This window comes from Aethalodelphis obliquidens, unplaced genomic scaffold (genome assembly GCF_003676395.1).
Source record: "Aethalodelphis obliquidens isolate GAN/ISIS:26980383/991018 unplaced genomic scaffold, ASM367639v1 scaffold51, whole genome shotgun sequence".
In the NCBI taxonomy this organism is placed as follows: Eukaryota; Metazoa; Chordata; class Mammalia; order Artiodactyla; family Delphinidae; genus Aethalodelphis; species Aethalodelphis obliquidens.
Window position 1 is genome coordinate 1662175 of NW_020837995.1, and position 23468 is coordinate 1685642.

The 23468-nt window shown below is 41.6% G+C and overlaps 1 protein-coding gene across 2 annotated transcripts in view; it reads right to left on the reverse strand.

Moving 5' to 3' along the window:
* The window catches only part of RYR3 (ryanodine receptor 3), a 557080-nt gene that overhangs the window by 217447 nt on the left and 316165 nt on the right, over nucleotides 1–23468 (reverse strand). For both annotated transcript variants that reach the window (XM_027083790.1, XM_027083789.1), the window contains exons 19-23: nucleotides 22781–22973; nucleotides 8519–8735; nucleotides 3949–4053; nucleotides 2189–2292; nucleotides 838–921 (exon numbers count right to left, since the gene is read on the reverse strand). In XM_027083790.1, coding sequence (XP_026939591.1) covers nucleotides 838–921; nucleotides 2189–2292; nucleotides 3949–4053; nucleotides 8519–8735; nucleotides 22781–22973 — 703 coding nt within the window. The remainder of the gene's footprint in view (nucleotides 1–837; nucleotides 922–2188; nucleotides 2293–3948; nucleotides 4054–8518; nucleotides 8736–22780; nucleotides 22974–23468) is intronic.

Genomic DNA, 23468 nt, shown 5'->3' on the forward strand with positions numbered 1-23468 from the left:
TGAGCAGCGCGAGATACAAGGTCGACTGTAGGCGTGATATTGCCCCTCGTCCACCTTCTAGGGATGCCTGACTTTGGGCAGAGTCAACACGTGTTGCTTGCTGAGCGCCGCCCCCAGCCACCTCTCAGCTGCTGCCTCTCAGATGAGCTGCTCTTGGCACCAGGAGCTGCCTCTGAGAGTGGAGCCTGGCAGCTTGGGAGTTTCACAGGGAGGAAGGGGAAGATAAGCATTTGATTAAGAGCCGGCACTGCCTTGGCTCATAAGTCATTACGACACCTGGGTGTGAATGCGTGCGCACCCGAGGCTGGCACACGTGCGGGTGAGCAAGTGAGCCAGGGGATGCGCCCGTGGGCTCGCATCTGAATGTGTGAGAACACATGGCTCGGTGAATGCACGGGCAAGAGGGAGAGGACACATGCAGATTTAGGGGCCAAATTAAATCTTGGCAGTGACGCACATTTCCACAAGGGACTTGCAAGGTTGGCCCAGTGACAGAGGACTGAATCTTTGCTGTGGCTACCGACGATCTTCAAGCTCCCGTGCCAACTGCTATTCTTATAGACCAACACAGCGTATCCATCTGAGTGCCACATCTGGCTCAAAACTAACCCTAGGAGATAGTAGTATAGGTCCAGGCAGAAGCACTGAAAATACTCTACTTCAGCCAGCTTCCGTCTGGGGGTTTCAGGGCAGTCTAGGTACCTGGTGGAGACATCCTGAGCTGGTGCTAGAAGTATCTGGGGCCATCACCTGCCTCTGTGCGTGGGCCTCCTGTCCTCCCAGTTTAAAAATTCAGACTGAAGCATTAAAGTCTCTGACCATTAAATGATCACCTACTTTTTGGGCAACTTGACCTTCCTGAGATCCTCTTCAGCAGCCGGGTTAACATGAGCAATGTGGCACCCCAGGGCCAGGAGGGTTCTGTGACGTAACAGAGAGAGGAAACAAGGGTCAACTGCAAGGTGAAGGACAGCGAGAACCCTAACCTGTGTGATAAAAACATACAATATTCATTCACTTAGACCAGAGGTTACCAGACTTTTTCTGTAAAGGGCGAGAGAGGAAACGTTTCAGGCTTTGTGGTCTTTATGTCTCTGCTACAACTACTCACCTCTGCCATTACAGAGCGAAAACAGCCATAGAAAATACACAAAGTGATGAGCTTGGCTTTGTTACAATAAACTTTTTTACCAAAGTAAGTGGCTGGTTAGATTGGCCTGTGGACCTTAGTTTGCCAACTCGTGATTTAGACGGTAGCAAGAATGCAACAAAAAGTAAGTTAATAGCCCCTCTGGGAGAACCCAGAGGTCAGCAAGTATTTCCCACGTGCTCCCTGTACAAAGTGTCTTGAGCTGTGCTGGACACCATGAGGTACCAAAGCCACATCCTCAAGAAGGGTCGGTGTGATGGAAGACATCACATACGGGGAGCCTATGAGACAAAGCAACCTGACAGAGCATCATTATGCCAGCAAGACCACAGTGTTGAAAACTGCTGCACCAACTATCAGACAGAGAAATACAATGCAGAGAAGCACAGGTAACCAGCACAAAGGGAATTCGAGAAGGGAGATATAAAATGGGGCTAAAAAAATGAAGATCTGAATCAGGGTTTAAACCACAGGTGGGATCACAGAGAAGCTAAAAGTTACTTTTAAATGGAATTTTTGTGAATTAAACCAGGTTTTCCCATTCATTTTTAGAAATGCCTTATCTTTTTAAAAAAATATTTATCATCTCATTGAACCATTACAACAATTATATAGAGATAAGAACTATTACTATCCTCATGTTGTAGATGAGAAAATGGAGACTTAGAGAGGTTAAGTTGTCCAATTTCAGTATGACCTAGAACCTACTATGTATCTTATCTTCTTTCCTTGATTATACATGAACTAGAAGAGGCACTTGGTCCTTTGATTCTAAGTTTCTCTTCTTTTTTTTCTGCCTACCTTTTCCCTGTCCCTGGCAAATAGCAAATGGTCTCTAAAGAACTATATATGCTAAATAACAATAGTAGATGTGTTATTCACGATGCTGAACCCTTTCGTGGCATGAATAATCCCCATCCTGGCTAATCTGTCAGAATGCATCACGTTTTCGAGAGACAACAGGTTTGTAGTTTAGTTATAAGGCATTAAATCATCCACTCACTGTTTAGTCCAAATTCAATTCAATTAAACACTCACTTTAAGGTTTCAGTTGACATTTGTAGGTTATAATTCTTCTCAGTTTCAGGTAGCTTTGAAAACTCAACAAGGCAGGGGTGTTGTCTTTTGTTGTCATCCCGTATCTAGGTGACAACATAAGAAAGAATATAATTTAAGTTTTGACAACTGGCACTGCCTTGGGAAACAGAAAAGACACGCTTTGGAAACATGGCCCAGGTAATTCATATCAGGCAAGACAAAGACAGTTATTTGCTGATAGGCAAATAGACGATCTTCTCTCTAATAGATGATACACGCCGCCCCCAGGCTGCCAGTGGCTTGCGTTCTGTGGATTGCTTCCAGTCAAGTGTCTGCATTCAGAACATACTTTCCTAGAGAAGCCATTTTATGCGTGGTAGCCATGCTCCTGCCTGTCCAAAACTCATGGAACCACAGTGCCACTGCAGGGTAGCATTCTTCAGAGCATAAAGGACTACAGAATCTGGGCCAGCACTGTCCAATAGAAGCACAAAGTCAGCCACCAACGTGAACCACATTTGTCATTTCAAATTTCCTAGTAGCCATGTGAGAAAAGCAAGAAAACAAAAAACAAAAACAAAACAAAACAAACGAAAAAACCAGGTGAAATGAATTTTAATAATGTATTTTACTGAACCCAATACACCTGGAACCTTACCATTTTAACAAGCAATTAATATAAGAAATTATTTCTGAGCTACTTTATATTAGTTTTTCATAGAAAGTCTTGAAAATCCAATGTGTATTTTACGCTTACAGCACATCTCAACTCAGACTAGTCACATTTTAAATGCTCAGTAGCCACGTGTGGCCCATAGCTACTGTATTGGACGGTGTAGATCCAGACATTAACTAATTCATTCATTCATTCCACAAACATTTGTCGAATGTCTACTATGTGATGGGCAGTGAGCTAGACCTTAGGAGTTCAATGGTGAGCTGGGGTAGCCCCAGCCCCATGAAGGATACAGTCTGATGCAGTAGTAAGACAATCATCATAGAAATAAATTTACAATTGCAATTGTAATTCGTTCTCAAAGGAGAGGTCTGTGGTGTTAAAAGAGCATACAGCAAAGAGGTGGTCATATATAAGGAGGATATGTATGGGAGCTATATCAATATATAAGCGCTAGAGTGCAGGGACGCTTTCAGTAACTAAGCTGGAATGTGCATAATCTGAGAGTGCCAGGGTCGTAGGGAGCTTCAGAATCACAGATCCTTCTGCCCTCAGACATGACCTTATACAAGTCACAGAACAAAGTCAATTTACATCCTCTTTGAAAAATGTTTTCTAGTGAAAGAGATTCCTTAACCTCCTCTGCGTGTCCATTAATCTTAGTGATGCATCTGAAAACCACACTAAACAAATTCTGACTCACAACAATGAATCAGCCTCTTTTCACCAGCCATGCAGAGAGAACAGCTTTTTCTGAAGAGAAAGGGAGATGTGAGGCTCTGAAGGAGGAGCTAAGGGTTGACCACATTCGATATTCCCTGAAGAAAAAGACCAGCATCTGGGAGTAAGAAGGAGACAGGCTCCTGGGTCTGTCTGTGCAGTGCTGGTCTCCCCAGCACTCCTGAGTGCAGTTCAACAAACTCCCAAGCAAGGCTGCTATACTCAGTGAGAGCTGGATGGGAGTCAGTAAGAACCAGTGGGTTTGGGCTTGTGAGGTTTGTTTCTCATGTGAGTCTTTGAAGAACGCCTTCAGGTAACAAGGCAACCCAACCCTCCACCCTGGCCCGGCCACTCAAACACATACTTTGCCAAAAGTCCAGCCAAGCTCTATTTTATTCATTCCCCAAAGCTCGTGGATGTTTTCAGCCAGCCTGTCTCGGATCTTCTCTAGGTGAGGTGGTAAAACAACCTAAAAGGAAAAGGAAGGAGTGAGAAGTGACAACTGCAAGTATCAACCGTACTGAAATCTATCATAAAATCTAGACAGATCGTGGGCCCCAGCTGAATTCTCTACACATCACCCAGGAGGGGCTACTTCTAGAGATTCCTTCCTCTCTTGGCTTCCCCTGGACCGTATCTCCGCTTCCTCTATACTCTCTCCTTGGGAGATCTCATCCACTTGCAGATGGTCACTCCTGACCATCCAGCCTCCAGCCATGGTCTCTCCTGAAGTTCAGACCTACTATTCCAACTACCTGCAGGATTTTCCCACCAAAGTGAACTCAGCATGTTATTCAAAGCTGAATTCATTATTTTTCCTTCAAAACCTTTTTCTTGTCTTATTTGTATTTTCTCTTTTCGTTGAAGGACCCCACCATAAAGTCATCTTAGTGTCTTTTCTCTTGGCATTACATCCGCCCACCACCAACACCTAATCAGTCACAAAATCCAACATGTTTATTTCCTAATCATCTTTCTGAAGGTTCCCCTCCTCTACGTCACTCAACCTCGTTATTTTTCTACCCGGACCATCGCAAGAGCTTTACAATTGGTCTCCCCAACTCCCCGCCAATCTATTCTTCACACTGTGGCCAGAGTGATGAGCTCACGACAACACAACCACATCAAAACACTCTCCTCCTGAGTACCTCCAAGTGCCCCTTGACACTCCCAAGACACAGACTAGATGTATTAACCAAGCATATAGCACCATTCTTCAGTCCTCTCGTCACGGTCCTCCCAAACACATCCTTTCAAAGCTCCTGACATTCTCCCCAAAGGTCACACTGTCGCTCAGTTCTGTGCCCTTGCACACGGAACCTTAATTCTTATTAGTACTCCCCATGATACACATCATATGTATACTTCCTACCCCCATGCCACATGGCAAATGACAAAGACTTTCTCCTTGGACCAAGCTCTAGATGGGTGCTGCTGAGCCATTTCTGACTAGGCTCGATCCTTGGGCCTTGTCCTCAAGATCCCAGTTCTAGCTAGAATCTTGCTAAATTAGTTTAGTGACAATCTACACCCTTGATATGTGATCATCCTCCATGTCTGATCAAACTTATTCATCTCCCATCCTCCCCCAGGTGACATCAGATCTATCTGACCTGCCCTCAGTAAGAATCCTGTTAGATCAGTTTAGCAAGAATCCACAACCTGTGATGTTCCTCTTAGTAATTTTCCGTCACTGACACGCCCACCCCACCTGCACCCCAAACCTGCTCCTTGGCTGTAAATCCCCAGTTGTTTGTGTTGTATTCAGAACTGACCCCAGCTCTATAGTGGAGCTCCTTTTCCCCTACTGCAATAACTTCTAAGCAAAAATCTGTCTTTACCCCTTTAACTGCTGTCCAGCTCTGGTCTTAATACAAACTCCCTCAGTATTTATCCTTCTGGAGTTAGCTCAAATGCCTCACTACCTTTTGGAGGTCTTCCCCAGGTACCTTCAGGAAAAGTTTCTCTGTGTTTTCCTGGAACCTTGCTCATGTCTCTCCACAAAGGTCACCAACTGGGGACTCAAATTTCTCTTTTTTTTCCCCTTTCTTTAACTTACTACTACTACAATTATAACAGTAAACAATTAATTATTGCCATTTTCATTTATTAGTTGATAGCTCCTAAGAAATAGGAGATTTCATATAAAAATCCAATTTCTAATTTCCCTTGACCAGTTGAAAGATTGCTAACATTGGCCCCACACTTTTGCCTGGCAACTAGTCAGCTGGGGCTAAGAAATGGCCCCCTGCTTTAAGAGGGCCTGCACCCTTGACCTGTTTCCCTTCTGTATCACCTCCCTGGCTCCTACAATTCTAGCTCTATTATAATGATTATTAGTGTTTCCACTACTTGCGAAAATCCCAATTATTTTCAAGGAGGGGAGCTCATGGAAAAAAAAGTGTATATTTTTTTTTGTAGAAAAAGTATATTAAGTCAGTGATGTATAAGGAGACCACAGAGAAAAGTAGCAATAAAATATTTTAACTATGTGTCATAACCACTATTGGCCTTTCAACTAAAGACACTCTTTAAAAAAAAACCAACTTATTATTGAAAAGTCAAAGTTACGTGGCATAATGTTTTGATAAGGAGCAAAGTGGGGAAAATTATTAGTAAACAAATGACAACTGTATTTGAGTTTTATTGGTTAACTAATTTAATCTGTTTAAATTAATCACAGCCTGAAGGGGGATTTCCATGTGAAGGAACCACTTGCTTCAGCAAAAGGGGGAAACGTGGAAAGAAGCCTCCACAAACAATCCTACATCATAATTTCAGTGACCTCAATTGGTGACTAGCTGGGATAGAGTAATATTGGCTTGGTAACTGCCTCCTGGGTGTCTGGGGCCTGAGACTGACATCCCCAGGAAAGGCTGGTAGGAGCTGGGCTCCTCCCCCGCAGCGCTCAGCAAGGGCCTGGGGGTGCTTCAAGCACTGGACACAGGTAGCACTGAAGGATAGGGATCTAGTCAACAACATTTTATCTGCAAACTGGTTAATGTGCCCCAAGCAGGATGGAGTTGACTGTGTATCTTGTATTTAACTTCTCTTTAGACAATAATTTCACAGACTGATCGATTCTAAACAATTACAAAGTCTCATTCAAAATAATAAATTGCACCTTTCCAAAGAGAACTTCCTTATTATTTGATTCCCAGCAACATCGCCCTCATTCCAGGGTCTATACATATTCAGCTTTGGGTCCAGACATCAAAGTTCATCTGGCTTGATTTATCTCCACTCTTTGATGTTCAAATCTTCTATTCTGTATGTTTAGAAACTCTTCTCACTCTGGTCCAGTACTTCTTTCCTCCCTCATCAAAACCTCCCCTCATTCTTCTGAACTCTCTTTGAGGCTTGCTTCCTCCAGGAAGCCTTTTCTGAGTAATACCTACGTCTCTGATAACTTGGTAAGGAGGGCAGCACAGAGAAGTAGGAACCATGTCCATGTGTACAACCTCTCCCTGCTTGGGCACTAACCACCTTGTGTCCACAGAAGAGCTAGTTTAGTTCTTTGGCCCTCAAACTTCTTATCTAAAATACACAGCAAGCAGGTGATCCGATTCCTAGGATCACCTCTGGCTCACAAACTCCTACCTCATTTCCTATCAACATTCTCAACTCCAGCTACATTCCTGGTGTTGTACTAGGCTCTGTGAAGCAGGCAGAGAGACACTGTGATTTCTAGACAATGAGAATTCACAATCATTAGCCACAGGAGGTAAGAAGCAGATGCATGACCACACACACAGAGCTGAATGTAACAGGGCCATAGAGGTATTATGGGAATATATACTGTAGAGACCATCTACAGGTTAAAAGAGCCATACTCCTACAAACTATTACCCCAAGTGCCTCAGAGACAAGGTGCCTTTACATTTATTTTCTCTAACATCTAGAATAGTGATGTGAATAGCACTGGCATGGCAGAGGCACTGGAAAGCTGTTGTATGTTCCTCATCATAACTGTGTGAACGTGTGTCTGTCAAAACAGAGACCCTGGGAAGGGAAAGAAAATGTCCATTTCGAAGTGAGAGAGTGGCATGGACTTATACATACTACCAAACGTAAAATAGATAGCTAGTGGGAAGCAGCCGCATAGCACAGGGAGATCAGCTCGGTGCTTTGCGACCACCTAGAGGGGTGGGATAGGGAGGGTGGGAGGGAGACGCAGGAGGGAGGGGATATGGGGATATGTCTGTACGTATCGCTGATTCACTTTGTTATACACCAGAAACTAACACAACGTTATAAAGCAATTATACTCCAATAAAGACTTAAAAAAAAAAAGAAAATGTCCATTTACCAGCACCCTCTGAGGTCTCCATGCTCTCCCCTGTTGCTTTCAGTTTTACTTCCCACGCTTCTCCTACCTGCTCCTCCTCCAAGCATCCAGCCACAGGAGAATATTCATTGCCACCTGTCCCTATTTTGTGCTTCTACTTCCAGGCTCTTATTCATCCCATTCCTGTTACTTCACCCCTGGACGCCCCTCCCCATTTAAGTTTATTAAAGGGTCCTGACTGAATGCCATTCTCTCTACACAGACTTTTAGAAACATTCTAGCATAAAGGACGTCTCTAGCATTTATTTGTGTACACGATCATTCTGCATATTACATTTGGACTTGAAAAAAAATAACACGTTTGCTTCTTATCTCTTCAGCTTGGTTGTGTATTCCCAGAGCATACTGTCACACGTCTGCCTATGCCTCCCAGAACCTAGTACAGTGCCTTGCATGTAGCAAGTGCTTAACCCTGTTCATTGGTTGCAAAATCCTTCAAGAGCTCAATTGCCGCATATGGTGGAAACGTGAAGCATAATGGTCGTTCACACATCACGACAATTCAGTAGAATGTATGATAAGAATGTTTCAAAGACAATGCAGCATCATCTCCGTGGGCTGCCTTCTGCTGGCAGCTCAAACCTACCTGACTGGTATCTATGGGGCACGGAATGAAAGAAGCTTGGGAGAGGAACTGGGTGGTCCCCAGCAGATCTCGAACACCTTCAGCATCACGTTTATACTCTTTGACAGGCTCCAATCTCATCTTTTCTTTTGGAAGTAAGGCTTCGTAGCAAGGGGCATAGCCAGAGGGAGGCAGGAACTTAAATTCTCCGTGACGTCCCCCCATCAGGAAACGTACTCTGTTATTTGGAGAGACCAGGAAGAGAGAGGTTAAAAAATATATATGCCAGCCCAAATAAGTGAAAGTTAAAGATCAGCTCTCCCCACCCAAATTAGTTTTTGGGGAAGTGAATGATTTCAGATTCATCGCAGCAAACACTCTAAAGTACGCAACAAAGCAGTGGAGAGAAAGCTGACTGTCAATTCATAGTGCCCCTGATTCTCAGTTGACCATGTCAGCTAAGTTCTTAAAAATGAACTTATACTTTAAAACCACTAGATTTTAAAAATCAAGTTCATCCTTCCTCTAGTAGGGGAATCATTACTGTAGATATTATTACTACAGTTTGACAAGAGTAACAGTGATGATGATGACGTTATTTTCTGAAAAGATCACATTCAAACTACAGCATGAGAACTTCAAGTATTTTTACTTGAGAGAGTTTACTCACACAATGATGAAAGAAAACATGATATAAATATTTGGGGAAAATAGGACATTCCCATTTTAGGGCGCAGGTAAAAGATTAAGTAACACGAGAGTATTAAACAGAAATGGTATACATGCCAAGAGGCATTAATAGAAATGATACCACTGAAGAGGCTGCAGTTCCCCAAAGTAGCCATATGAGGGCGACTGTGAGGAAGCATCAGCAGGTGGTCACGGCCATGGGGGTGCCAAACAGGCGTCACGTGTTTGCTCGCTAGGATCCCAGTGCCTTCTCAGGGGCACCACCGCCTTGCTGTCATCCAGGCCTCATGCTCTGGCCCACTCCAGCAGTGCCCACAGGGGCCTCCCAAGGAAGAGGGAAGGACCCTTGGGGGGCCACAGTCATGGCAGGCACGAATTACCCACAAACTGGAGTCTTTCAATATTTTAATTCAGCATTCTGGCTGCATTTCAGCCCCATAGATATGATTAAGTTAGGGTTAGGGTTAGAGCCCATAGATTCTCTGCAAGAAGAGGGTGAAAGTGAGGGTCATAGGCTCTTAGGTTTGGGACTAGAAATAGAGCTTTTGCAGATCGACTGCAACTATGTTAAACTGATGAGACAATATGACTGCAATTTTAAATAATGAAGACGTGGCAAGATACACAGCCCTGCAGGATCAACAATAATTTTACATAGGAAAAATCCATCCATACACGTAGCAGCTACACGTATTCACTCCCTCCAAGTTGTATTCGAGCCCATACGACTTGCACTGTTCTCCATACTGGGGATTCAGCAATGAACAAAGAATACCCTGTCCCTGGTGTCACAGAGCAGGCATCCAATGAAACAAATAGGATAATTAATGACTGGGAGAGATCTGATGAGGGAATAAAGAGGGAGACTGAAACAACTCGGGGAAGGAGGAGGGTCCTAGATTGGAGGCTAGAAAGGCTTCTCCGAGGGGGAGATATTTTTATTAACCCCGAGGGAAAAGGAGGAGCCAATGAGTTCAAAATCTGGAGGGAGAGCATTCCAGGCAGAGGAACAACACGTGCAAAGGCCCTGAGGTAGGGAAGTGCTTGGGTGGAGGGCAGTGTGAGTGAGAACACAGAGAGCCCAAGGGGCTAAGAGATGAGGTGGCAGGGGGCAGGGCTAGATCAGGCAAGGTCTCTGAGCTGGGATTTTCTTCCCGGTGAGCAGCTTCTGAGGGATTTTAAGGAGGAAGAAATACAGGATTCTTCTAGCTGCTCTATGTAGGAGGCACCTGACACCAATCTAGTCCCAGTGAGACATGAGGGGGGGTTGGACCAAGGTGATGAAGGCCAAGCCGGAAAGCAGCAGTTAGATGCCAATTCTGTTCGGAACTGGTGACAGAGTGAGCCTGTGTGTGTGGAGGGGGGTGAGGTATATGTGGGAAAGGTTATGATCTAGCAAAGCTCTAACAACAACACTCTCCACTAGATCTCACGTCCTTTAACTGGAATATTCTGGTGGGGCAGCGTTGCAAGAGAGTCTCAGTGTTGGCTGAGTAACTGTGATTGTGTGTAGCCTAATGATAAAACTGGAAAATGAAAATCTCTCTGAGTAAAAGACATTTAGGATTTTTCCCCCCTTCCCAATATAAACAAAATCTTTATCCAAACAGCATTTTATAAAATGCTGTTTTAAAATTAATTACAGAAATCGTATGAAGCCTCCCACTTTCCCATTTTAAAGTAGTAAGCAACAATGACATAGAATTAGAACCACAAGTGTCCCTTGTGAATGTTCCTATGTTAAATGTTATATAACAGGGCACGATCTATGTGCATTAAGACTATGAACAATGATATAAGAACAAAACTGAGTCATTAGCCTGCAATGTTACTAATTTAGTAGAACTTCAGGAAATAATGACTAAGACTTAAAATTTCTTGAGAACTTTCCAAAATTCAATTGCAACATAACAGATTGTGTTACTGACATGTTGAAACTACGGGATAAAACTAAATTGTTTTGAACAAAGAATTTGTGTGGGCAGTTTTCTGCTTTTCCCTTCTCACTGAGCATCCTTCCTGTGAAGAGCTGAAGCTTCCTGGGAGCTCGTACAGCAACTGTATTCTTTGTTACTCACTAGCGTATGGATTCCAAGGCCAAGCGAATCTCTTACGAGGACGTCTAGATGGATTTAATTATTCATAAGCTCTCTCGCCAGTTCCGTTTAGTTTTAACACTTCTCTTATGCTTTTAAATCTGCTGTTGTCTTCCGGATAGATAACATATCAAGAAAGGTGGGAAGCCAGTGTAGCACTTAGGGGGAACAGTGCTGCTTTTATATTCAGTTATTAAAAGGAGAATGATAATCTGGTTTTACAGCTTAATCTTATCACCTCGAATGGCCACAAAGACCGTAAAATGAAAAATTAACGTAGCCAGAAATCAGCGTTTACTGCTTACTGAAGCATTCGTCTTCCAACGCCATTATGCTGTGCTTCAGTGGGCAGAAGGCATGGTTCTGGGTAGCTTCCCAAGTCCTGCCAGACAAGAGCCCTGCTCCCCAGCAGGCGGGACTGGATGGGAGCCGGTGTGGCCACACCCGCCATCTGTGGATCCTTCCCTCGCTGCCCAGAGTCTGTGGGAAGGGCTCCAGCAAACCACCACCAATATTGGTGGTCCTCATGAACTCTCTCTGGGACCCCAGATGGTCCAGGTCAAAGGAAATCATGGGGATAAAATACAGGTTTAAAGGAAACAATCCAAAGAAAGAAAGAAAATACCTGAAGCCCACTTTAATTATTTGAGGATATGAAAACGGGATCCCCTCTGTCTCCATTTTAGCAGAGGTCCCAAAGGCAGCTAATTCAGAGGATGCCACTATTTTCTCATCCTGAAGTGAAGTGCTGGACCAACTATGAGGATCCACCAAAAAACTGGGAAACCTTTTCAGCTTTAGCCCACCCCATACCTCCACACTGATAGGGAAGGTAAAGAATTCATCTGGAGAAAACCATCAGGGAGAAAGGGATGGGAGGTCTTGCCCATCAGGAGTCAAATGAGGGCTGTAAGGAACTACTCAGAAGTTTGTGAGTACCCCCTGGATGTAGTGAGGGTCATATCTGCCTAGTGATAGTGAAGAGCAGAGGGGGAAATGAGCCAGCTGCCAGCCATCAGAAAGGAATTCTGGCCGGAAAGGCAAATGACTGAGCAGAGATCAGAAACCCAGGAGCTGGGGGAGGTAGGAGGCCCATGCAGCTGGAGGGGGAGGGGAGGGGGGAGGTCTGGGGTCAGCCAGAAGGGAGCAGCCAGTACAGGTGGTAAAGCCAAGTCAAGGGAACTGAAGTTGGACGCTTCCAGCCTGGTGCTCTCCAAGAAAGCTACAAAAGGGCCTCAGAAGAGAAAGAAGCAGCAACTGTGCAACCGCTACAAAAGTCCTGATGCCACAAGGCGGCTGCACCAACTCCATCAGATGTGCCCATCCCCCAGTCATCTTGGGTCTGTGCTGGACCCTAGACCCTGGGGGGCATGAGAAAGGAGCCACCTAACTGAAGAGGAGCCCGACCTCAAACTGCAGGGGGAGTGGGGTCGGGCTCAAATATTAACTGGATACAAATCTGGAGTTTTTATACTACTCAGAAGATGGAATTTTTTTTTTAAGTATTGGCAAGATGGTTCCTGGCCTTAAAAGAAGTAATGAAGGCTATAGAACTGGCCCAAGAACTTATCCAGGAGTCCAGAGCATGGATTTGAAGGGGTGGAAAGAGAACCAACAAGTTACACCTATCTAGTCTACTTCTTCTGATAAGTCTGTTTTCTGGCATTTACTGTTTATCTTTTAAATCCTTTGAAATTTAAAAGATTTAAATTTCCAATCAGAATATAAACCTCTCTTCTCTACGTATATTCTTCCCTGCTCCTTGGGTTCCACTGACTCTCTCAGCATCGCAAAAAATGTTAAATTGCAAATAAAAAGATAATTTAAGAACGGAGCTCATTAAAATCAGTTCTTCTTTACCCTCCAATTTTTCTCTACATTAATAGATTTAAAAAATCAATTTCATTAATCAATTTAATCTCTTCCACTACAGCACATGTATCATCTTCTGGGGTTCTTCCTATAACTCAGACATGCCATCAGCTCTCCAAGGTTTTTTTTTCTTCCTAAAGTGATTACAGTCAGTGACTGTGTCCTTAGATTTCTCCACTTTAGAGATGAGTAATGGCTTCAGTAATAGCCGCCTGGGAGTAGTGAAGTTTGAGGATGTGTAGAGGAATTTTTTATTGACTAGACTAATTTTAAAAAAACAGAGAAAATTGCATTGAAAAATCCCCACTGGCATTTCCAATTTCATCTTTTAAGATCTGTGCATTTTTGTTTGCCAGTTTGCAGAAGAGATGAGAATACCTATCGCAAATCCCCAAGTCTGAAAGACTGATCCATGAAAAAAAATAGAGTAAAAATCAAGACAAACCTTTGCTATGCTCAAAAAGGATGTCTAGGTTTCCTTATTCATAGCGTACTAGCAAACTGTGAAATCATTTTAGTCTTACTAGATGTCCCATTATTCTTATTGAATCCCTCCCAGGAGTTGGGATAGTGTTCCAAAGAAGAAAAAGATACAGGCTGTGGTTAGCAGGAGAAAGAATTAGCGAGCTTCTGCTGACCTAAATTCAACTCATAAGTCATGATTCATAATTGCATCTTTAGTCCATATCGTTAAGACGGGAGAACAATTTGAGTTATGTATGCTCTCACATTCATATTTCTTTCTGGCCAGTGTTTGATGAAAGCCCAGGGCAATCCAGCCAGCGCTCATCACGTTCTCTGCAAAGGTATATTTATCTCAGTAATAATTTCCACAGCATTGACCACAGCAAGCTGGAAATAGCTAAGCTACTGGTTACCTGAATTTTAGCCAAGCCTGGTGGATACCAACAGAAAACAAACAGCAACCGCAAATACCAACCATCTTTGGTTCGTGTTGCTTTTATAGACGAGAACGGGCTGGTAAAAGAGTTACATGAGAAGATTAAGCAGATCTACGGGGAATTTAACCATAGCTATGAAATAGATTCTACTACAGTGACTAACGCATCAATTTTCTGCAAAACTAAAAGCAGCTCTCAAATGTCACTACACACTGTGGCTTCTGTGGAATGTTCTCCGTGTGGCCCGGGCCATCATACCGCTTGGCAGGGTGAGATTACCTTTTCATAAGAGCTTCCTGGTATTTAAGTAATTCAACCTTTTGGATGGGCTCCAAGGTACGCATGCCTCATCCCAAATTCTGTCCCAGAATGAATAGGGTTGTTACACTGAGGGCCTGTTACACTAATAATACACTCCACAAACAAACCACAGTGAGAAGGAAACTAAGGAGGCATATTCAGAATAGTTACAAAAGAGAGCACATATTGACTTGTGGATTTTATTAGTAATTACTCAGGCTGCTTTTGACTTCACTGTGGGTAAATCAAACTGAAAAAGATTTTGCTCTCCAATGACCGCTGGCAAGGACAGCCTCATCAGGTATCATTAACAACATAGTCTGTAATTATAAAAATAATTGTGGGGTCACAAATTCAAGACAAGGACCTCGGTAAAGACCGAGGAGGAAAATGGAGAGGAATCTAATTTAGAGTCCTCACAGAAGTTGAAAGTAAATATGAGAAACAATTCTCAATGTTTGTATGATGAGGGAAGAATCTCTTTCTAGATAGGAATAACCTTGTACCTTGCTGGGAGGGACACTATGAAACTAGGCAAGTACTCTACTATATTGGGTGAAAACAATAACTTCTTTTCAATTTTGTTATTCAACACATTTATTTTCAATAAGGTACTTGGATTAATATCTTGTTTTCTCTTTCTAGCTTTTCGTACAGCTGAACTGAAGTAGCACAGAGAGGACGTGCTGGGTTTCAGCATCAAATCATACTTTACCAATTGACGTAAGAGTAAGTACTGGTATATTGATCTCATTTGCTCATAAGTGAAAATAAAAGAATTGGCTACTCCAACACAGGACCAGCACTGACCCTGAGCAAAGACTTCGTGTGACGGGCTGGATGTATTTCAGTAACATGTATTTCCCAAGTATGCAACCAACTGTGATTCCATCTCTCCTCAGACCATATCAAGTTCTGAGAACCAAAGACAGGAATATGACACAGGTGATATTTTCCTGATAGAAAGGAGGCTTAAGAAACATCAAGTCCCCTGATATAACTTTTCAGCTTACCCTCATTCAACTGCTACGAGCAAGAGGTTCTTATGTGTAAGCTGTTAACTTTTCAAGTCAACGCATCTGGACCCCTAGTTCTTAAATTCTCTCAGCAGTTGTGCCTTCTAAATGGGTTAAACGTCTCATCGTTCTTATCCTGGAACTCTGCTTCTTTTCTCCTGTGCACTGGAAGGATGCTGACCTAGACACAAGATACTAGAAACGTCTTCTGCATATGAATACCTTTGAGCCCCCTATCTCTTCCCCTGCTAGCCACAATCTTTGCAAAGAGAAGATTTCAAAAAATCCCCAACAACAAAAATCATATCACACTCAAAATTTCCTATCTCTTTGACCTGAGGAGGAGCGAGTGGATGAGTTAAAGATTAAAAGTCATGCAACGTCTGAGATCGGATATACTGTTTGCTAAACACAGAATATGCAGAGAAGTCCACTAGCCAGCAGACTGGCAAAGACCTCTTCTCCGGAGATTTGACTTCTAGCTAAGCACTTCTCTCAGATGAGATGCTTGGGAAGTCGGTGAGCTTTCTTTGAAAATTAGTGAAACCCAGTGAGTAGGATACGGTCAAAACAAAGAAAAAAGGGAAGGGCACTGAAGCTGGGTGACCAAGGCCATTAACTACCCAGGAAAATGCAGTCCTGAGAACTAACTGCTCAGTGACCTTGCTTCTCCAGAGAAGGCACTGAGCCAACAGGTGGATGATCCAAATGCTGTTATGTTGGATTTAGATTTCTGCTCATTGTCTTTACTCCCGGGGAATAGGGTGGGAAAGATGTACAATGGGGCTTCTGCTGGTTTTCCCCCTGATTGCCAGAGGGTCTTTGTTCCAATCAGTTTTCTTTGTGTTTACAGTGCCTCTGTCTTTCAATACCACTTCTTGTTTTCTACATGCTCCCTATGGATAGAAATAGGAATGATACATTCTATCACACTTCAAAAGGGAGAATTGGGGTGAAATTCCCATGGAAATATTCTCAGCACAGAGAAACACAGGTAAAGAACGCTCAGCTCTTTAGAATATAGTTCCTAAGGCTGATGTTAGAGTCTCTGGCTTAACCTGTGATGGGCATATTTACAACCTTAGTAAGGTTTTACTATAGTGGTTCTCCATTTGTTACAAGAACGTCAAACAATGAAAATGCTTAATTTCAATATATTATATCCATCTACATGGGTATGTTTATAAATATGTCTATATATGTGTGTGTACATGTGTAGGGATGTGTATACTGTGTTGCTCTGTATGTTTGCAAACATACATTACAGGCGTATCTTGGAGATATTGTGACTTTGGTTCCAGACACCACATAAAGCAAGTATCACAATAAACTGAGTCACATGAATATGTTGGTTTCCCAGTGCATATAAAAGCTATGTTTACACTATACCGTCGTCTGTTAAGTGCACAATAGCATTCTGTCTAAAAAAAATGTACATACATTAATTAAAAAATAATGCTGTTAGAAAAAATGGTGTCAATAGACTTGCTCAATGCAGGCTTGCCACAAAGCTACAATTTGTAAAAACTGCAATAAAGCAAAGCACAATAAAACGAGGTACACCTGTACTGTATACCAGCGGTCCCCAACTTTTTTGGCACCAGGGACTGATTACGTGGAAGGCAATTTTTCCATGGACAGGGGTTGGGGAGGGATGGTTCAGGTGGTAACATGAGCAGTGGGGAGCAGAAGATGAAGCTTTGCTGCCCACCGCTCACCACCTGCTGTGTGGCCCGGTTCCTAACAGGGGGTTGGGAACCCCTGCTGTATAGTACGTATGTTTACATATCTGTGTCAAATTCCGAAAGTTGAATATCATATCCAAAGGATAATTCTTTATTCCTAAATGGTCTATTTAATTGAGACAGAATGAAAATTGTATCCTTTTTTGGAAAATATATGAATATGCCTTGATTTATCCGTCTTCCGGAGGTACTGAGACCTATCACAGTGGTATCACTCTGGAAGTCCCATCAGTTGGATACTAGAAGCTCTCAGATGGATTTTTTGTGGTCCCAGCTTTAAGTGTCTGCTCTCCACAACTCTCCTCTTTGCATGGCCCTTTCCAATGGAAACCAGCGTGATTCTAACTGTATTGACTCTAGTCTCCCACTCAGTCACTTACGATCTCCTTAACAAGCAGGTATCAAGAATGGCTAAGAAAGTTTTGCGACAAAAGAGTTATAATGAGGTCTTGCCTTACAAATGTTAAAATGTATTGTCAGACTAAAATAATTAATACAGCATCCAACTGGTACAGGAAAGGGGCAACAAATACATGGAGGCTAAACAATACACTACTTAATAAACAAGGGATCACTGAAGAAGTCAAAGAGGAAAGTCAAAGAGGAAATCAAAAAATACCTAGAAAAATATGACAATGACAACATGATGACCCAAATCATATGGGATGCAGCAAAAGCAGTTCCAAGAGGGAAGTTTATAGCAATACAATTCTACCTCAAGAAACAAGGAAAATCTCAAATAAACAACCTAACCTTACACCTAAAGCAATTTGAGAAAGAAGAACAATAAAACCCCAAAGTTAGCAGAAGGAAAGAAATCATAAAGATCAGATCAGAAATAAATGAAAAAGAAATGAAGGAAACAATAGCAAAGATCAATAAAACTAAAAGGTGGTTCTTTGAGAAGATAAACAAAATTGATAAACCATTAGCCAGACTCATCAAGAAAAAAAGGGAGAAGACTCAAATCAATAGAATTAGAAATGAAAAAGGAGAAGTAATAACTGACACTGCAGAAATACAAAGGATCATGAGAGATTACTACAAGCAACTCTATGCCAATAAAATGGACAACCTGGAAGAAATGGACAAATTCTTAGAAATGCACAACCTGCCGAGACTGAACCAGGAAGAAATAGAAAATATAAACAGACCAATCACAAGCACTGACATTGAGACAGTGATTAAAAATCTTCCAAAAATCAAATGCCCAGGACCATATGGCTTCACAGGTGAATTCTATCAAACATTTAGAGAAGAGCTAACACCTATCCTTCTCAAACTCTTCCAAAATATAGCAGAGGGAGGAACACTCCCAAACTCATTCTACGAGGCCACCATCACCCTGATACCAAAACCAGACAAAAGTGTCACAAAGAAAGAAAACTACAGGCCAGTATCACTGATGAGCACAGATGCAAAAATCCTCAACAAAATACTAGCAAACAGAATGCAACAGCACATTAAAAGGATCATACACCATGATCAAGCAGGGTTTATTCCAGGAATGCAAGGATTCTTCAATATACGCAAATCAATCAATGTGATACACCATATTAACAAGTTGAAGGATAAAAACCATATGATCATCTCAATAGATGCAGAAAAAGCTTTCAACAAAATTGAATGCCCATTTATGATAAAAACCCTCCAGAAAGTAGGCATAGAGGGAACTTACCTCAACATAATAAAGGCCATATATGGCAAACCCACAGCCAACATCATTCTCAATGGTGAAAAACTGAAACCATTTCCACTAAGATCAGGAACAAGACAGGGTTGCCCACTCTCACCACTATTATTCAACATAGTTTTGGAGGTTTTAGCCACAGCAATAAGAGAAGAAAAAGAAATAAAAGGAATACAAATTGGAAAAGAAGAAGTAAAGCTGTCACTATTTGCAGATGACATGATACTATACATAAAGAATCCTAAAGATGCTACCAGAAAACTACTAGAGCTAATCAATGAATTTGGTAAAGTATCAGGATACAAATTAATGCACAGCAATCTCTTGCATTCCTATACACCAATGATGAAAAATCTGAAAGAGAAATTAAGGAAACACTCCCATTTACCACTGTGAGAAAAAGAATAAAATACTTAGGAATAAACCTACCAAAGGAGACAAAAGACCTGTATGCACAACACTATAAGACACTGATGAAAGAAATTAAATACGATACAAACAGATGGAGAGATATACCATGTTCTTGGATTGGAAGAATCAACATTGTGAAAATGACTATACTACCCAAAGCAATCTACAGATTCAATGCAATCCCTATCAAACTACCAATGGCATTTTTCAAAGGACTAGAACAAAAAATTTCACAATTTGTATGGAAACACTAAAGACCCCGAATAGCCAAAGCAATCTTGAAAAAGACAAACAGAGCTGGAGGTGTCAGGTTCCTGGACTTCAGACTATACTGCAATGCTACAGTAATCAAGACAGTATGGTACTGGCACAAAAACAGAAATATGGAAAAATGGAACAGGATAGAAAGCCCAGAGATAAACCCATGCACTTATGGTCGCCTTATTTTTAATAAAGGAGGCAAGAATATACAATGGAGAAAAGACAGCCTCTTCAATAAGTGGTGCTGGGAAGACTGGACAGCTACATGTAAAAGAATGAAATTAGAACACTCCCTAACACCATACACAAAAATAAATTCAAATTGGAATAAAGACCTAAATGTAAGGCCAGACACTATAAAACCCTTAGAGGAAAACATAGGCAGAACACTCCATGACATAAATCACTGCAATATCCTTTTTGACCCACCTCCTAGATAAATGGAAATAAAAACAAACAAATGGGACCTAATGAAACTTAAAAGCTTTTGCACAGCAAAGGAAACCATAAACAAGACGAAAAGACAACCCTCAGAATGGGAGCAAATATATGCAAATGAAGCAGCTGACAAAGGATTAATCTCCAAAACTTACAAGCAGCTCATGCAGCTCAATATCAAAAAAACAAACAACCCAATCCCAAAATGGGCAGAAGACCTAAACAGACATTTCTCCAAAGAAGATATACAGATAGCAGACAAACACATGAAAGGATGCTCAGCATCACTAATCATTAGAGAAATGCAAATCAAAACTACAATGAGGTATCACCTCACACCAGTTAGAATGGCCATCATCAAAAAATCTACAAACAATAAATGCTGGAGAGGGAGTGGAGAAAAGGGAACCACACTCTTGCCCTGTTGGTAGGAATGTAGATTGATACAGTCACTATGGAGAGCAGTATGGAATTTCCTTCAAAAACTAAAAATAGAACTACTATATGACCCAGCAATCCCACTGCTGGGCATATACCCTGAGAAAACCATAATTCAAAAAGCGTCATGTACCACAATGTTCATTGCAGTTCTATTTACAATAGCCAGGACGTGGAAGCAACCTAAGTGTCCATCGACAGATGAATGGATAAAGAAGATGTGGCACAAATATACAATGGAATATTACTCAGCCATAAAAAAGAAACTGAGTTATTTGTAGTGAGGTGGATGGACCTAGAGTCTGTCATACAGATCGAAGTAAGTCAGAAAGAGAAAAACAAATACTGTATGCTAACACATATATATGGAATCTAAAAAAAAAAAAAAGGTTATGAAGAACCTAGGGGCAGGACAGGAATAATCACGCAGATGTAGAGAATGGACTTGAGGACGTGGGGAGGGGGAAGGGTAAGCTGGGACGAAGTGACAGAGCGGCATGGACTAATATATACTCCCACATATAAAACAGATAGCTAGTGGGAAGAAGCCGCATAGCACAGGGAGATTAGCTCGGTGCTATGTGACCACCTAGAGGGGTGGGATAGGGAGGGTGGGAGGGAGACGCAAGAGGGAGGGGATATGGGGATATATGTATACATATAGCTGATTCATTTTGTTATAAAGTAGAACCTAACTAACTCACCATTGTAAAGCAACTATACTCCAATAAAGATGTTTAAAGAAAAAAAAAGGAAAGGGGTAGAACAATGAACACAACAGTTGTCAACGGTATGAAGAAAAACAACATGCATAGTAGAAGCCCAATTTAATTTAAAATTATTGAGATGTATAAATAAAAAGGTAATATGGTTATCTCTGGGTGGTACAATTATGGGCTCTTGGTTTTTTTTTTTGTTTTTTTTTTTGACTTGCATTATTCTTGTAAAAGGGAAAAAAAACAACAAAAAAAGAAAAAAACTAAGTTTAAAAAGGTAAATCACAAACTGGGAAAAATATTTGAAAGCAATAATAGTTTAATAATCTTAATATATAAAATATTGCTCCCAAAATTAATACCAGAAAGGCAGAGAACACAGAATTTTTAAAAAATCTTGGGTTGAAATAACATGTAAGAACAATCAGCATAAAAACTGTTTAACCACATCAGTTACCAAACAAATAGGAAGTTAAAACTAAGACACAATTTTCTCAAATTGGCACAGATTAAAAATAACCCATAACAATAAAAGTTAATGGGGAACCAATCAGTTGGGTCTTCCTATATGTTACTTTAAATGATACTACAGGCCGAAATTCTTTATCTGAAATTTTTGGAGCTGTGTTTCAGACTTCAGAATGCTTTAGATTTTAAAGAAGACAGAAAATAAGACATGTAGTATATATTAAACAGAACCTCCAGCTAGGTGAGAGGCTGTACCCCATAATCAAACACATACATTTTTGCTGTTAAGCATGTAAACATTCACAAGAAATTGAATACACGAAGGACCAAAAACAGCCTCCTTTCTGTTGATGCCAGTTTTTTACACAAAATAAGTTCGGGTCGGAGTTTGCGGTGAAATGAGTTAAAAAAAAAATGTACGGTCTTCAGAGTTTTTTAGGTTTCAGAATTGTTGATAATGAATTCTGAACTGTTCGTACCATCTTCCTGAAAATCTCTTTGGCCGCACGATTGTAAATTTAGACTTTAAAAAGATTATACCTTTTGACCTCCTTCTGGGAGGAACTAAACAGAAATGCAGACAAAAGAATTATCCTCAAGGATGTTCATGATAATTTCATTTATAACAATAAAAAAGAAATCAGCAGGGAAGACTAACATAAAGTAATGGTTATATTGTGGGACAGCCAAATGAAAGGATGTTATTGGCCAAAAAAGTCATTTTGAGAAGGATACTTAATAACTCAGGAAAAGGCTCTGTACTTACTGCTGAATGAAAAAAAATCAAGACAAAACTTCATTTTTAGTGTGATGTCAATTAAAAAATACATATATCTGTAATATAAAAGACTTGAAGAAAATACACCAAAATACTAATAGAGATTAGAACTAAACATTGGGATTATGGGTGATATTTACTGTCTTATCTATATGTTTCAAATTTTTTTGTAATGAGCATGAAATACTTTTTACAATTATTAAGGTAATTTTCTACATAGGATTTATCTTATTCATCTTACTATTTATCGGAGGACATAACATAAACACTGGCAGGAGGTACGTGTCCCACAAATATATACACGTGACTCTGAATCGCTCCTCCCCTTTCACCATCGCTTTCTTCGGGGAGTCTGGCTTATGGTGCTGAAGGCCTGAAGGAGATTACCACACTCGCCAGCTCATAAGAGTGGTGGGAGCTGAGGGAACAGCTACTCTCCGTGAAATCACAGCCATAACTTACTTGACACCTGCTGAAAAGCTCACCACAGGGAAGAAGAGCCCATCTGTGTTGAAGTTCTCAAACATCCCCTGCACAGGCTGCCCGTTGATGCGGAAAGAGATGCTGGGTGCTCCGAGGTCCAGGCAACAGCTCACCACGTCGTCCGACTTCAGGAGGTGCTGGTTGATGGAGGCCACGGCTCTGGGTATGCGGCCTGGTGAGCAAAGAACAGGAAGAAGGTGTGTGGGACTCTGGGGAGATGCTCACAGGTGAGGTGAGCAATGAGAAATGGTTTCCTAAGCTTTGTGAACAGGCAGCCCAAGACGAGATGAGTCCCAGAGGAAAGACTCAAGCCGCCAGGAATGAGAACAAACAAGAATTCAACCCGTTCAACGTGTGCTCAGATTCTGGCCTGGTGTCTGAAGTAACGGGCAAACTGCTTTGCTGGGTGTGGCTCCTAGAGTGTGTTATGTGTGTGTGTTTATTCACAGATGCCCCAAGATCTTGCTCTCTTCTATTTCCTCTAAAAGACATGGCCACCTCGGCACCAGATGCAGGAGCCATCCGAGTGAGTAAGAGCAAAGCCATCCAGCCACAAAACTGTGCAGCACAGTTTGCTTGCTTGTTTTAAAGAATTTATTACTTCATTGAGGCAGGGAAACACATCGTCAGTTACACGCTGTATTGGTTGATTTTTGTTGTTGTTGCC